Source organism: Centruroides sculpturatus, unplaced genomic scaffold, assembly GCF_000671375.1.
Source record: "Centruroides sculpturatus isolate CEXI.00-Female unplaced genomic scaffold, Cexi_2.0 scaffold475, whole genome shotgun sequence".
NCBI lineage: Eukaryota > Metazoa > Arthropoda > Arachnida > Scorpiones > Buthidae > Centruroides > Centruroides sculpturatus.
Genome location: NW_019384712.1, coordinates 479079 through 492810, shown reverse-complemented (window position 1 = coordinate 492810; position 13732 = coordinate 479079). Strand labels below are relative to the sequence as shown.

General features: G+C 30.4%; 2 protein-coding genes across 4 annotated transcripts in view; one reads left to right on the top strand and one right to left on the bottom strand.

Annotated features, from left to right (window-relative positions):
* Nucleotides 1-184: 184 nt before the first annotated feature.
* Nucleotides 185-1718, top strand: LOC111627856 (cysteine-rich and transmembrane domain-containing protein 1-like). 2 transcript variants are annotated; one of them, XM_023371520.1, is made up of 3 exons: nucleotides 185-340; nucleotides 852-1042; nucleotides 1117-1718. In XM_023371520.1, exons 2-3 carry the CDS (start codon nucleotides 852-854, stop codon nucleotides 1208-1210), a joined length of 285 nt encoding a protein of 94 aa, XP_023227288.1. In that variant the 5' UTR covers nucleotides 185-340; the 3' UTR covers nucleotides 1211-1718. The 2 variants fall into 2 exon arrangements, with proteins under 2 accessions (XP_023227288.1, XP_023227287.1); XM_023371519.1 differs by having other exon boundaries at nucleotides 1114-1718.
* Nucleotides 1719-2533: 815 nt separating this feature from the next.
* Nucleotides 2534-13732, bottom strand: part of LOC111627855 (sorting and assembly machinery component 50 homolog) — a 56941-nt gene continuing 45742 nt past the window's right edge. For both annotated transcript variants that reach the window (XM_023371517.1, XM_023371518.1), the window contains exons 13-15: nucleotides 2879-3020; nucleotides 2749-2807; nucleotides 2534-2676 (exon numbers count right to left, since the gene is read on the bottom strand). In XM_023371517.1, coding sequence (XP_023227285.1) covers nucleotides 2762-2807; nucleotides 2879-3020 — 188 coding nt within the window. In that variant the 3' untranslated portion in view covers nucleotides 2534-2676; nucleotides 2749-2761. The remainder of the gene's footprint in view (nucleotides 2677-2748; nucleotides 2808-2878; nucleotides 3021-13732) is intronic.

Below are 13732 nucleotides of genomic sequence, written 5' to 3'. Positions count from 1 at the left end.
CTATACGATAAAAGCACAATAAAGTATTTTTAAATCGGTAGTCCAATTAAATAATTCCTTCCACATTTTATTCGATAACGACGACGAATAATTGCGTAAATCGGTATTACAAATGAACGATACGCGGCACGCGATTAACAATTCCGGTCAGAGAAAATTCAAAGTCACGAGTGTGTGACGTAATGGGAAACTTAGTATGACGTCACTTGGCCTATATAGGGGTGGAACTTTACGCAACATCTTGCAATACGGTACTCCCCTTAGACACTTGCGGGTGTTTTGCTACTTCTTAGCGCTTTAAGGATATAAAGTTGGGACCTCCCGTTTTATTCTTCTAAACGTAAGTGAATTATTTCGACAATTTTTATTAATGTCTACCCGTGTTTACCGCACTAATATTGTTCTTAGTATGTCACCGTCCCGTTTATTCGTTGTAATTAACATTTATGGTCGCGAATAATTAATTAAAACGCGACGAAATTACGCGAGCGATAAACGGCATTATGTTAGTAATTTCGAAACATATTTCAATCCGGCACACGAAGTAATAAAATTCTTCATTAACTCGTGACGTCGCTAAAATGAAAATTTACGTATCGATGTTTCGTCAGCTTTTAATGCGTGTAATTTTTTTTTTATAAAATACAATGACATTGTATTTTAGGTGTTCCAACAATAGCCATTTTTAAATAGGAATATAAGTGTTCTCTCTAACACAGACAAAGTAGCCATCCTTTTATTTTTTATCTTATCTGTTTACACCTTTTTAAAACTGTTCAAAGTACACGTTCGGAGAAACGAAACTATTTTTCTCTGTAGCTGGGTTTTATAGCTTTCGTTTAAAATTGTAGATGAGCGGTTATCCTCCTCCGTACCAACAGTACCCGCCCGGACCTCCGCCGCCCGGAGGATGCTATCCTCCCGGAAGCAATCCCGGCGGCTACTATCCGCCTCCCGGTCCTCCTCCGCCGGGAGTCTATCCGCCTCAGGTTCCTCCCGGCGGAGCTTATCCTCCGCCCGGTCAACCTGCCGTCACCACCGTGTAAGTATGATCAATTGTTTAATATTGGAAGGTAATATTATTCCTCTGGCTTATTTGAAGCTTTCTATCAGCAGAGTCGTAGAAGAGAAGAAAGACAACGACTGTGCTCGAGACTGCTGTTTGTGTGCTCTTTGCATGGCCCTTTGTTGTTTCTGTTGCAGTGATTGAAGACGTCTAATTTTTAAGTGAGTTCGAAATCAAACTTGAACCGAAGTGCCTTTTTGTGTTGTATAGGAACGACCCGTAATACTTTGTAATATGTATATTGGAAACTATTTTTGCATTCCAGGAAGATCAGTTGTGGATTTTAATATTGTATATTTAAAAGTTATTTAATCATTGTTTATGGATTATACGTAATTTTGTTAAAGATTTTATATCTGCATATGTTGTCACCAATATAAAACTACAAGGCAACAGTATACAGTATAGGGGAACCAATTATGTAAAATAAATTTTTATTTAATTGATTTAATTTAGAACTTTTGTATGTGTAACTCAATTTTTATAGAAATCTAGAAACTGCATTTAACTTTTTTTTTACTTTTTATTTGCTAAAATCTTAATTTTTAACACTACTGAATAAAACAGTTTCCAAACTACTGTCAGTTTATACATTAAAACATTCCCCCCTCTATGAAGTGAATGAATGCAAATAAAGTAACTTTCTAATGGCCGAATTCAAAAATCTATTCAAAAATAATTGAAGAGAAGTAAATTTTTAGTAGACTTATTCCAATAATTCAATTTACTTAGATCAAATGCATTTCAATAAATTTGCACCTTTTTTAATGCTATCAAAAGGGAAATTTTGCTTACAATTAAAATTCACTTCATCTGTACAAAATCTTTTTTACAACTGTCATTAAACATGTTCAAATGTCTGAATGCAAAAAAATTATCCTGTGATCAAATTAACTTTAAACTTTTTTTTTTTTCTGACTGCTTTGAGTTTGTCAATTTGTTTTGTATGATCATTTCTTTCAATCTGTGATCCACTAATGGATGAGTGAATAAAAACAGAACAGTAGTAATTGGTGCTGGGTCTGTGTGTGACAGACAGGCTGGTTCATGTGGTACTTTTCTGGATTTTGTGTATCTAACACCTAAAAGGAAGTCAGTTTCCCATTCAAAGTACTTCTGGAACAGACTTGGAATTACAGAATAACACATGGGCAATCATTTCAACATGAAAGTTTTTACATGCCATTTGGCATTAAAAGGTAGAGGTATTTTTGGTGTTTAACTGAAAGTAAACAAATTGTACAAATACATTAAACACACAAACTTCTTACTAGCAAAATTTAAACTTGGTAATTAATTTGCTTATAAGTTACATCAGTTTTTAATGGCTGGATCCAAAAATATAGTCCACACGGAAGATTATTGTTTTAGATTTTTTGGGAGTGCATCTACCATGTAAAAACAGAATTGAATGTGTTTAGTGATGGTTGTCAGAAGTTTCAATTATTATTTAAACTTGCACAAAAATATTTATCAACTAAAATTTTATTGCAAAATAATAAATCAGTCCTATTGTTTATCAAATTAGATAAACATTCTAAGTAACAATTTATTTACATGTACATGGTCTTGAAATTCCTTTTTACTATTTGCTTTCTTCAAATTCTTTCCTACATTAAGAAAATAACTTATTACATAAGTTATTTAAAAAAAGAAAACCACAAAGACAAACAAGGATTTACCTTTCTTTTAAAACTACAAAAATGCAACACCTATACCAAATTGCATACCAGGATTTGTCCTAAAAAAAATTAACTATTTTAGATATAAACATTTTTAAAAATCATCTTAAATGCAGTTATTCCTACTTACCTGTCTTCATTTTGAAATTTTAAAGGCAAACAATAATTTAGTTCAAATCGTGCTATGTGACCAACTGAAATTACTATTCCGGCACCACATGACAATCTAATATTAGAAAACATTCTTTTCCAATCTGGATAATTATTTTCACCTATATAAATACAATTATTAACTGTTAATACTTTATGTAGATTATTATGTACACTAAATATTCAACAAAATATCTTAATCTTTCCACTCTTCACATGATTTACATTGATCCCATTTCTCAAAACTTCATGTCTTGCTGATATCTCCAAAAAGTCATATAATCATAACACGCAGAATATTTATTGCTTTTTTTTTGTTTTTTTATCATACTAATAAACACTATTGGTAAAGTTGCATAATTAAAAACCTGTAGTTTAATGCAGTTTGATTTGTATTTCAAAGAATTATTATTTGCCTAACAATAAGTTCCATTATGTTTTGATTTGTTTAAATAATATAAATTCCAGATAGATTTATTGCCAAAATATTTATTAAAGTTATACAAAAGACTATGAGAATCTATGAATGTTTTTAATTTTATTTGAATTTGTGTTCACAAAGACTTCAAAGCAAATATGTTATAGTTAAACTTAATTATTTTTTTACAGTTTTTCTTTGTTCAATATTTATACTTCTATGAAAGAAAAGTTGTATGGTTTAATGGATGTGAAGTCAAGCAGCTCATCTAAGCAATAGAATTTTCCAATCAATAAAGATACAGAATTCTATTTCTTAAAATTCATAAAATTTATTTACTAATAATTACAGTGTATATTATCTAAATATATAAAATTGCTTGTCCTGACTGACTGACTGAATGACTCACTCACTGATTTATCATTGCCCAGAGCAGACCGCTTAACCTAAAGAGGTGAAATTTGGTAGACAGTTAGGGTACGTCATGGAAATGCACACTAAGAAGGGATTTTTCGTAATTTCCTTGCGGGAGGAGAGGGGGAGGATTAAGGCTTAACCGGAAGAACGGCTTCTACTGCGCTATTTTAGATGCGATTTTTTGTTTTTATCTGCGTTGTAGTAGGGTATGCCATGAGAATGTGTTCACTAAAAAGGGATTTTTAGAAATTCCCCCGCGGGGGGTGAGGGAGAGGATATAGTCTTCATCGAGTACTTAGGTGTATTAAATTAATAACATTTCAGACATTGTTATAAATATTTTTATCCATTTCGATTTTAAAAATGTTCAAACCGTTTTAAATTCAAATTTGTTATTGCATATTGGTTCTATTATAGAACGATTGTAAACGTTCCAGAAAATTGATCAAATTGAAAATAGTTCGTTTGATTCTCTGCAATTCTCTTCAGCGGTAGGTGTTATATAACAATTACTATGGTTATTGAAATATTGAATGTAAATGGGGTTTGCTTGCAAAACCTTCGCGTACAAAGTCGCGGGTAACAGCTAGTATATATATATATTTCCACAATTAAAACCTAATGGTTTATTTTTAAAATGTATGTATTCCCATGGTTTATTACCTTGCAACAGGAGATAATTAAGTAAAAATTGATAACAAACGTTAATTACTTGCACGTTTTTAAACTTCCTAAAACAATTATTGACTGTATTTATGGGTTACAGCTATATAACATTTGAAATAATTGCTGTTTTTATAGTAAACCCAATTCAGTGTCTTCTGATTTGGTTGTTACATTATCATTTGTATCCATTTTGATGTCAGAATCAGGATTTTGCTACCAACATCTGGTTCAAACTCGTCTCCAATTTAAGTTCTCCTAATTGACTAATGAGCTCTTCACTTACAAACTCAATTGTGACTTTCCTATGTACAATATTAGACTATATAATTTTATTTCTGAGAATGTTTCCATGAACATTGCAATAGAAAGTGCTGTCAGACTACACAATTTAAGAGATAAGAAATTTTACTAAAATTCTATCTTCACTTCAAAGTAGGAAATAACATAGTTTAAAGTACTTAAACTGAGTTGAAAAGCATAGAAACATGTTAATTTTTAATTTATAACAATTGAATTTAATTTAGAAAGGTTTTAAGCCTTAATACTAATCTGAAAACAGCTCATTAGTAATGGAAGTACTTGATTCTATTATATATTTTACTTATTATTTGTTAATTGCTTAACTGCAAATTACATAGCCTTCGTCGATATTTATATTTACAACTTAAAATGGTGATGATGGTTAAACTTGGAAAGTTGAGGTGCAAATTTTATTTAAAAAGGACTAAAAAAGTGCTCCTAAAAAAGTATAAAACTATCATTTTATTATGCATAAAAGTTACATAGAACAAACAAGACTTGAGAAATTGATAGAGAGAATTTGAATCAGTTACTTTTGAAATCTGATCTGTTTCATAGTTTACAAACAAAGGCATTGTACTTGCGTGCAATCAACTGTTCTACATTCTCCATTGGTCAGCTGCAGATAGCGCAGTGAAAATAAATTTCTCAAGATCAATAGATGTAAGAGGAGCTTATTTGGTTTTCATTAAAAAATCCCAGTTTTGTGATTGAAAAGACTTGAGGATCATATTTGAATGACTGGACTTTTGACAGGAAGTATTAGTTTCTCTAAAGCAAATCCATCTAACCCACCAAAAGTGTTTAAAAATCTCCCGCTGCATCTCAGCAGTGTGCTTTCCTCAAGCTTAGAAACTGAACTGCACAGGAATGAACAATATAGAGTTCCTTTAATGTGGGCTTGTTATTTCAACAGACTCAGACTTTTCATCCAGTTTATCAAGGAATGCTCTCATAAAAGAGAAATTTTTGACAATCGGGTGTGGATTCAAGTTGCTTGTTTTTATTTCAGAGTGTTTTGGGAATGGCAAAGCAGTTGTGCTGCAAATGTAGATCTATATGAAGAGTGATAATCATTTCTGAAATGAAATCATTGGCCCAAAAATATTCTACCCTAATTGCTGGATGTATCTCAGATTTGAACATATCAACTGCATGTACAGTAATACCCCGAACTTACGCGATAGGTGGGACCAAGCGATAACTGCGTAAGTCGAATTTGCGTAAGTCGGAGTATAATTTTGCAATTTGTGTAAACTCCAAGTCGGATGTATGTAAGCTAATAAATGTTCTCGTTAATCTACTCTCGTCTTTTGATTCGTTCACGGTTACAAGAAATCACCACATAGAGTCTCTCAAGTCTCCGTAGATATAACAAACACAGAAATAAATAACACAAAATAAATTGTAGCTATGTGTCGATTCTGCGCTACACGCCTGAACATGTAAGCTGAACAATAGTGTGGGGGGAGTGAGTAATCAAAAGTTGCGTGGCGCTCAAACAAAAGACGAATCGACGAGATTTGAAAATCGCGTAAGTTGGGGTAGCGTAAGTCGAGGTATCACTGTACTTAGCAAGTTTGGTGACTGGTCTGTTACAAGTAACCAAATCTTTTCATATTGAATGGCAGAGTTTCACAATTTGATACATGCATTATTGAAGACCTGCATTAATAGTTATGAATTAAAGAAGACAAATTCCACAAACTGGCTCCCGTTAATGGACCAATAAGAATGTTCAGCATGTACCTTTTTAGCATATCTTTTGTTTTATTCAAAATAGTAGGAAACAACTCAGTTTTTTTTTATTTCCTGTATTTATTTAAAAAGCTGTTTCATATGCAGCAGGTTGCACATGAAGCAACTTTCCTTTGCATGCTTTGGTCAGGAATTGAGAGCTTTGTATACATTCTAGAAAGTTTCTGAATGCTGGGTGATTTATTTTAAGAGCAATTCCTAACCATGATAAAGCTGTAGCTAGTTTACATTCTACTTGCTTGCACTGTCCTTTGCAAAAAATTTAATGATGCCAAAATAAAACTCTGTTCCTTCTTCACATTCTTCTATCTTTCCCTGTTGCAAACATGTTTTTCATATTTAATGTGCTGCTTAACCAGTAATGAGAGATGCTTTTAATACAACTCTATCATAGTTCATATCTCAAAATACTATTGCCAGTCATAATTCATTCATCTTTAAACTTATTTACTAACTCCTCTGGCATTTTTAAAAATCAAAGTCAAAACTAAAGATATCAATAAACTTTTGTATCACAACCAGTCATAACATCCCTCTCCCACATTAACTATGGAATCATCATCATTATTTTATATTAGTGATGTTTGAAGTCATGAAATCTGTAATTGATATAATTCTACATCAATAATGACTATTTCAATATAATGAAGTAATTTATTCTAAAGTTGTTTTTCTGTTTCTAAGACCTAAACTAAAAAGTTTATTAATGCAAGATTTTAAAAAAACTATGAAGAAACATTGACTAATACAGTATTAGGACCAATACAGTAAATAATATATATATATACTTACAATTTAATAAAAAAAAAAGTGCAAAACTTTGTTGGAAAGTAGAGATAACAAATGGAAACTGCCTACTGCTTATGCTGTTTTTAAAATCACCATTGGTCAAAACTTTTTTTTCTTACCAATCACAGAAAGAAATTAAAAAATTTTAGGAAGGATTAATTTGCAAATTTGCTTACAGTTGAAATTTCTCTGTCAATCAAAAGCATAATTTCAATTTCCAAACATTAAATGGGTACAAATCCAAGCATTAGAAATTGTTTAACAGTTGATACTGGAATCAAACTTAAAAAGTTATTAAATTTTTAATTAATAACAGATTTATAAATAGAAAAATGCACAAAACACTCAATTTATTTCTAAGTGCAAAAAAAAGGGAAAAGGTATCAAAAAGCAGTGAAGAAAGGAAAACTAGCATCTCTCGAGATGATCATAAACTTAATAAAGAACTATCCTATGATACTTTGAAACAGTGCCTTGTGCAAATAATGAAATGGAGAGCACCACAACATTCCAACTTGAGGTTGTCAATTTATCATCATTAATTTTAAAACATTAAGTAATTCATAACTTTTTGCATTTTCTTCTTATTTTCAGTATCTAAACATTGTTAAATGAGATCAGTTATCAAAGAGAAACTTTAATTTTAAAATGCATAAAAAACTGACTGAAATGAGATCCTTGTAAAAATGTTTTTACAAGAATCTGATTCAGGAAAGACTTTTTTAATAACAACTTGTATTAATTGTGGGCAGGAAAGATCCTCAAAGTAAAGTTGACTCTTCCAATTGTATTCCTGTGGTTGGAAAAGATTTAAGAAGACACAAATCTTTAATGTCTGTTGCTTGTTACAAATGTATAATAGTGGATTGATTTCAATTGTTGAAGATTCTTCTACTAGCTAAAAGAATCTCCATCAATTCAAATGAATCTCAGTGTAAAGAACCATTAAAGGCAAGTAGATTAGATTACTTGTGATGAGATTGTCTAAACGTTCTTTCAATGTTTCTCAATAAATCCAATGTGCTAACATGTTGAGCTCCAGATAGTAAATGTGTATGGCATGCCTATAACACTGTACGTATGGAAATCAAAATCATGTATAAACATAGTTTGGAACCCATGCCATAAAGCTGTGCCATAAAATTTTTATGGCATGGGTGCCACACTGTGTTTATACACGATTTTGATTTCCATAACTATAGTGTTATAGGTGTAGTCTAACCACAAAATACCATATGACTATTCATTTATAATTAGCAATTATATTATAAATTAATTGCATAATATACCATTATCTATATTATACAACATTTTTAATGAACATCAGCAGCTTCATTATCCATTCCTTTAACAGTTACTAGTATGTTTGAAACAATCAATTCATAAATATATTTATGCAATCATAGATTTCTGTATTATTTAAATTTTAATAATTTCTTAAACTTAATGTTTGCAATCCTTAATATCATAATTTTAATAACTTAGATTTAAAAAAATTTAACAATGCATATATCTAAGCCAGCAGTTCTGAAACTGAAAAGTTGTAGGTCCTTTTATAGAAAACATATTTTGACACACCCCTATTTTCGGCTATTAGCTTCTAGTCATTAATCAATAAACAATAATAATAATAAATACCAGAGACATCTTATATTATTATTTGACTGTTTACAATTGTGTTAATTTGAAAAGTTTTGTTAAAATAAGATTTAACCTTATTTTTATTTTAAGTGTCCAATGGCAAAACTGATTTAGAGTAATTTGCCATGCCAACTTTAATATATCAACACTTGTGGCTATGAATTACATTATAGCCTACTCCGTTACGAATTGAAATGTTTAAATAATCAAATTTATTATTAATTATTTAGTGTACTTTTTAATATAATAAATAATAAGAGTTTATCACAAAGAAAAAGAAAACACAATTTATTATATGAACTTGAAATAGCAACAATTATCGATTGTATGCTACTCGGTGTTTAACAACTTGGATAAATGATTAGATTATGAATAATATATTTGTACTAATGATGATAAAGAATGGAGTACTTATTCTATTTCATAAGACAATAACTGTAAGATAATACAAGTAAATGATAACTTCATAAATGATGTAGTTCTTGAAATGACTGTCAATAAAATGGATCATGTCATATATAATAACTTTATAGAACTATGAGTTATTCACATAAAAACTGATATAAAAATATACACAGAAATGATAATTTAACATTTATTATATAATAATTTTAACCTCAAGACATCAAAAAGATTGAAATATTAACTTATACAGTACTCTTTTATTCACTTTTGAAAGTTTTAAATTTAATTATTTTGTTTTCATTAAAAAATCAGTTCATGTTTAAAATTGAAATTTTTCTCAAAATTACTTTAAAAATTGAATTTTCCAACTTAATCTATTCTATTTAAATAAAACATTTAGCTTAAAAACTGTCATGAACATTTTTCCATGAAAAAAGTTAGATAAAATAGAAACAGTGGAACAAAGAATCAATAAATTGTCCTGAGTTTTTTTAACAAAAAGTCTATATTGGGACAAGTAGGTGAAGCCCATGGGTGAGTGAGCAAAGTTCCCTAGTTATTTTTTTTTTTACTTTTTGTGTTCAGGAATAATCTTATTTATATTTTTTTAATTTTAACTAAACGACACTATGGTCATTGGCCTTTTCCAAATGTCAAAAAAATAAAAAATAAACAATCAACAAAACAAAAAAAGACAGCAAAAAGAAAAAACATGAAACTAGACACAGTTGAATTTTTTAACAACTATTAAATATAGGAATGCCCCTATTTATGAACAAGTTATGTTCCAGAGGTTTTCTCCTAGTCAAAATGTTCATAAGTTGAAACCTAACCTAGAAAGTACATTTGTACACAGAATAACCATGTATTGTTACTGTTTGATCCTTCAATGTACTTAATAGATTACATTATGTTCGTTTACCTGCTCATTACTGCTTAATAATGGGTGTTTCAAACAGATTTATTCATGTAATGCACTTACTTTTATAATGTCAAGTTTAGTTTCCACGGTAATAGAGCCACACTTCTTGCATTTATCTACACTGCTAGATTTACTATTACGTTTTTGATGCATTTTTGAAGCACTAATCATAAAAGTTAACATTACCACATCAGTAATGGCAATGGAATGTTGAATTCATGCAAAAATGAAAAATGACATCATATTCAATAGAAATAAATCCTTATTAATTATTTACTAAAAACNCAGAATAACCATGTATTGTTACTGTTTGTTCCTTCAACGCACTTAATAGATTACATTATGCTCGTTTACCTGCTCGTTACTGCTTAATAATGGGTGTTTCAAACAGATTTTTTCATGTAATGCACTTACTTTTATAATGTCAAGTTTAGATATAGGTAATAGAGCCACACTTCTTGCATTTATCTACACTGCTAGATTTACTATTACGTTTTTGATGCATTTTTGAAGCACTAATCATAAAAGTTAACATTACCACATCAGTAATGGCAATGGAATGTTGAATTCATGCAAAAATGAAAAATGACATTATATTCAATAGAAATAAATTCTTATTAATTATTTACTAAAAATGTATTTTTTATTACTGGTCAAAGACTAACATCAACATCACCTCATGACCTGCAAGAGTACTTCAGAATTTCTGCAAAATTTAAATTTTAGATATATGGTTGAATTGCTCATTAGTCAAAGTAAGTGAGCTCCTGTATCTATTATTGGAACAGAGCTGTTGAGAACTTGTATGGTGCCAGGGGATACAGGCCCATTTTGTTTTTTTTTTTCAAACAAATGATATATGTGGAATGTTTTCTTTATTAATTAATAAAAAGAAATCTTATTTTATTTTTTCTTAGTAAAAGTAACATTAATTTTCATGAGTAGCAACTACTATGGAGCCCCTAAGTTTCCTGTAAGCTCAGGGAAAAATTCCCAGTTCCCTCTCTTTATTCCCTACTTTGAATTTTTAAAAATCACTAGTATATGTATAGATTTTTAATTTCTCAAAATTGTAAATTTCATAAGTAGAGAAAGAAAATTAATAATAATTTTTGTTTTATATGTGGTATTTCTTCCAACTAGATTTCAATATTAAAAACATGAAACTACAAAATTAAAATTTGAAGAGACTATAAATTTTTAAATTAAAATAAAAAATAAAAAAAAATTATCCAAAATTACTATATTACTATATAATTACTATATTAATTATTAATAAAATGTAATAAATCACATTCATCTTAGATTAAACTTTATCTTAAATTATACACAAGTGTTTTAATTATAATTAAACAAAATATGCAATTACCAACAAACCAGCAAAAATTTGATTTAATTAGTCATTAAACAAACGTTTTAACCCATTTTCTACAGTCATCCTCAGGTTTCGAAGTAATGAATGTTTGTCCAACGAATGCAAATTCCAAACATTTTGAAAAAGTTGCATATTGTGAAAATACATTCATGCTCAATGTCACATTTAACAAGGTTAATTTAGACTTCAAAATGGCTTCCAGTTTTAAAAAATACTAAATTTATATAAAATACGATGAAATCCGACCAAAATCTATTACACGTCAAAGCATGCCTTCCACGTGGCTGCAAATGAGTCCATTTCTTTAAAATTAATTGCTGTCCTCCTCCTAAATGTTTTAAATATTTTGAGTTGTTCAAGATATTTCAGGTTGGCAGGGTCATCACAATGTTGTAGTAATTGGGCCTTGTCAAATTTAACATGGACATTGTTATCACCGGTGAAAGTAGACAGTATGGTAGTGGATAGATCTTTCCAAATCATACATTTATGCTCCCTGATCCTCATTTTTAGATCACATGCAATAGAGCTCCAATATATTCACATGGACGGTCCACCCTATGATCATTAAGAGAGATAGTATAGACTTAGGATACAATTCTGGACCAATTGGTCCTATCATTTCTAATACTAGAGAAAACAGTAGATCATCTCCTGTACACAATCCTGTTACTCGTAAAGCATGATATTTCTTTGTACATGTTGGCAAGGACCTTATTATAGGTAACATGTAAAAAGGGCTCATTCTTTGATCGTAATGTTTCAGCCAGATGCTCCTGGTGTACAAGAGCATTGATAAGGTGTGATGGGTATCCATGCTGCCTGGCTATGCTTGAAATATAATCCAGCTCTATTTTCCTATCTTCCACCATAGTAACTGATCTATAGAAAGGTACTCAATGTTACATTTCACACACAGAAGTTATGATCAATAATACATAATTTTATTGATAAGACTATATCTTGTTTATAAAATCGTATTGCCTGCTGTGTTACCAGCTTAGAGGTATGAAGGAGTACTGTACATGTCAGGAGTTGCAATTTGGCACAGAGTATTAGGTGCACAAATCATGCATGCATAAAAAAAACCAGACTTGTAGGTACTCAGGGAACTGAGATAAACTAAAATACAAAATGGCAACTCTCTCTACAAACAGGCAAACCGAAGTCAGGTGGTGAGAGTATCACCCACAGTCGTTCTAGGAAGTGGACTCTGACCCTAGGACTGAACACGTAGTATTTACTTTGTTAAATAAAATTTGTAATCTAATTTTGTAAATTTGGGAGTACTTCAAATATGACATTAAAACAGGATTTTATGTTGTTACAAGTAGGTTTTTTAACATTATCTAGTATAGTAAAATCTTGGACCAATAAAAATTTAACATTATGTTAGGGTTGTCGTTACATCTGATGACATTATAATCAGGTTAAACTGTATATTGTTTGTGCAAAATAAAAAATAATTTTAGACGATACAATAGCCACGATTATTTTTTTCAAAAATGTGAAATTTTCGTTATGCATCGACAAAAATTCAACCCGGACCGACACGCAACGGAGAGAAATTTCGAGATTGGATAGGTTAATTTCACCAAAAATGCATCATGGATGACCTCATGGTTGTGGCTGGCGAAATTTGAATGATCGCACCCAAAAGCAGCAATACCAAAGAGGACTGAGAATGAGAACGAGACCGGCCTTGATTCTGCTTAGTAATAAGTCTCTGAGACATAGTCTTGTCCCAAATATGGTTTTGCCATTTTACTTGTTTTGTTATATAATGTACAGTGACTCTAGTCTACAGAAGTTTTGAAAGTTTTATATAAACATTTGGGTTGCGGAACCATTACAATCAAATACACTGGATCACGTAAGCAAAATGTTTGAGAAATGCTGGTCTACATTATAGTTCATTGGATGTTTTTTGCTGGAAACATTTCAAGGTTTGTGTGAAAATAGTGTTACATATTTTTTCAGCCTAGTAAAGATTCTAAAATTGGCCAGATCAAAAATTATGCAAGATAAGGCTATGTATTTTGCTAACTGAATTCCTAAATGAAGAACAATAAATGCTGATGAAAATTGTAAATCTCAAAAAATTATGATGAGCTATTCAAAACAAACAGCACAAACTACAAAG

Bases quoted from the DNA above. Each gene is read 5' to 3' on its own strand.
- LOC111627856 (XM_023371519.1), top strand. From the start codon at position 852: ATGAGCGGTTATCCTCCTCCGTACCAACAGTACCCGCCCGGACCTCCG. The intron at 1,043-1,113 runs GTAAGTATGATC...GCTTTCTATCAG, and splicing joins CAACCTGCCGTCACCACCGT to CAGAGTCGTAGAAGAGAAGA.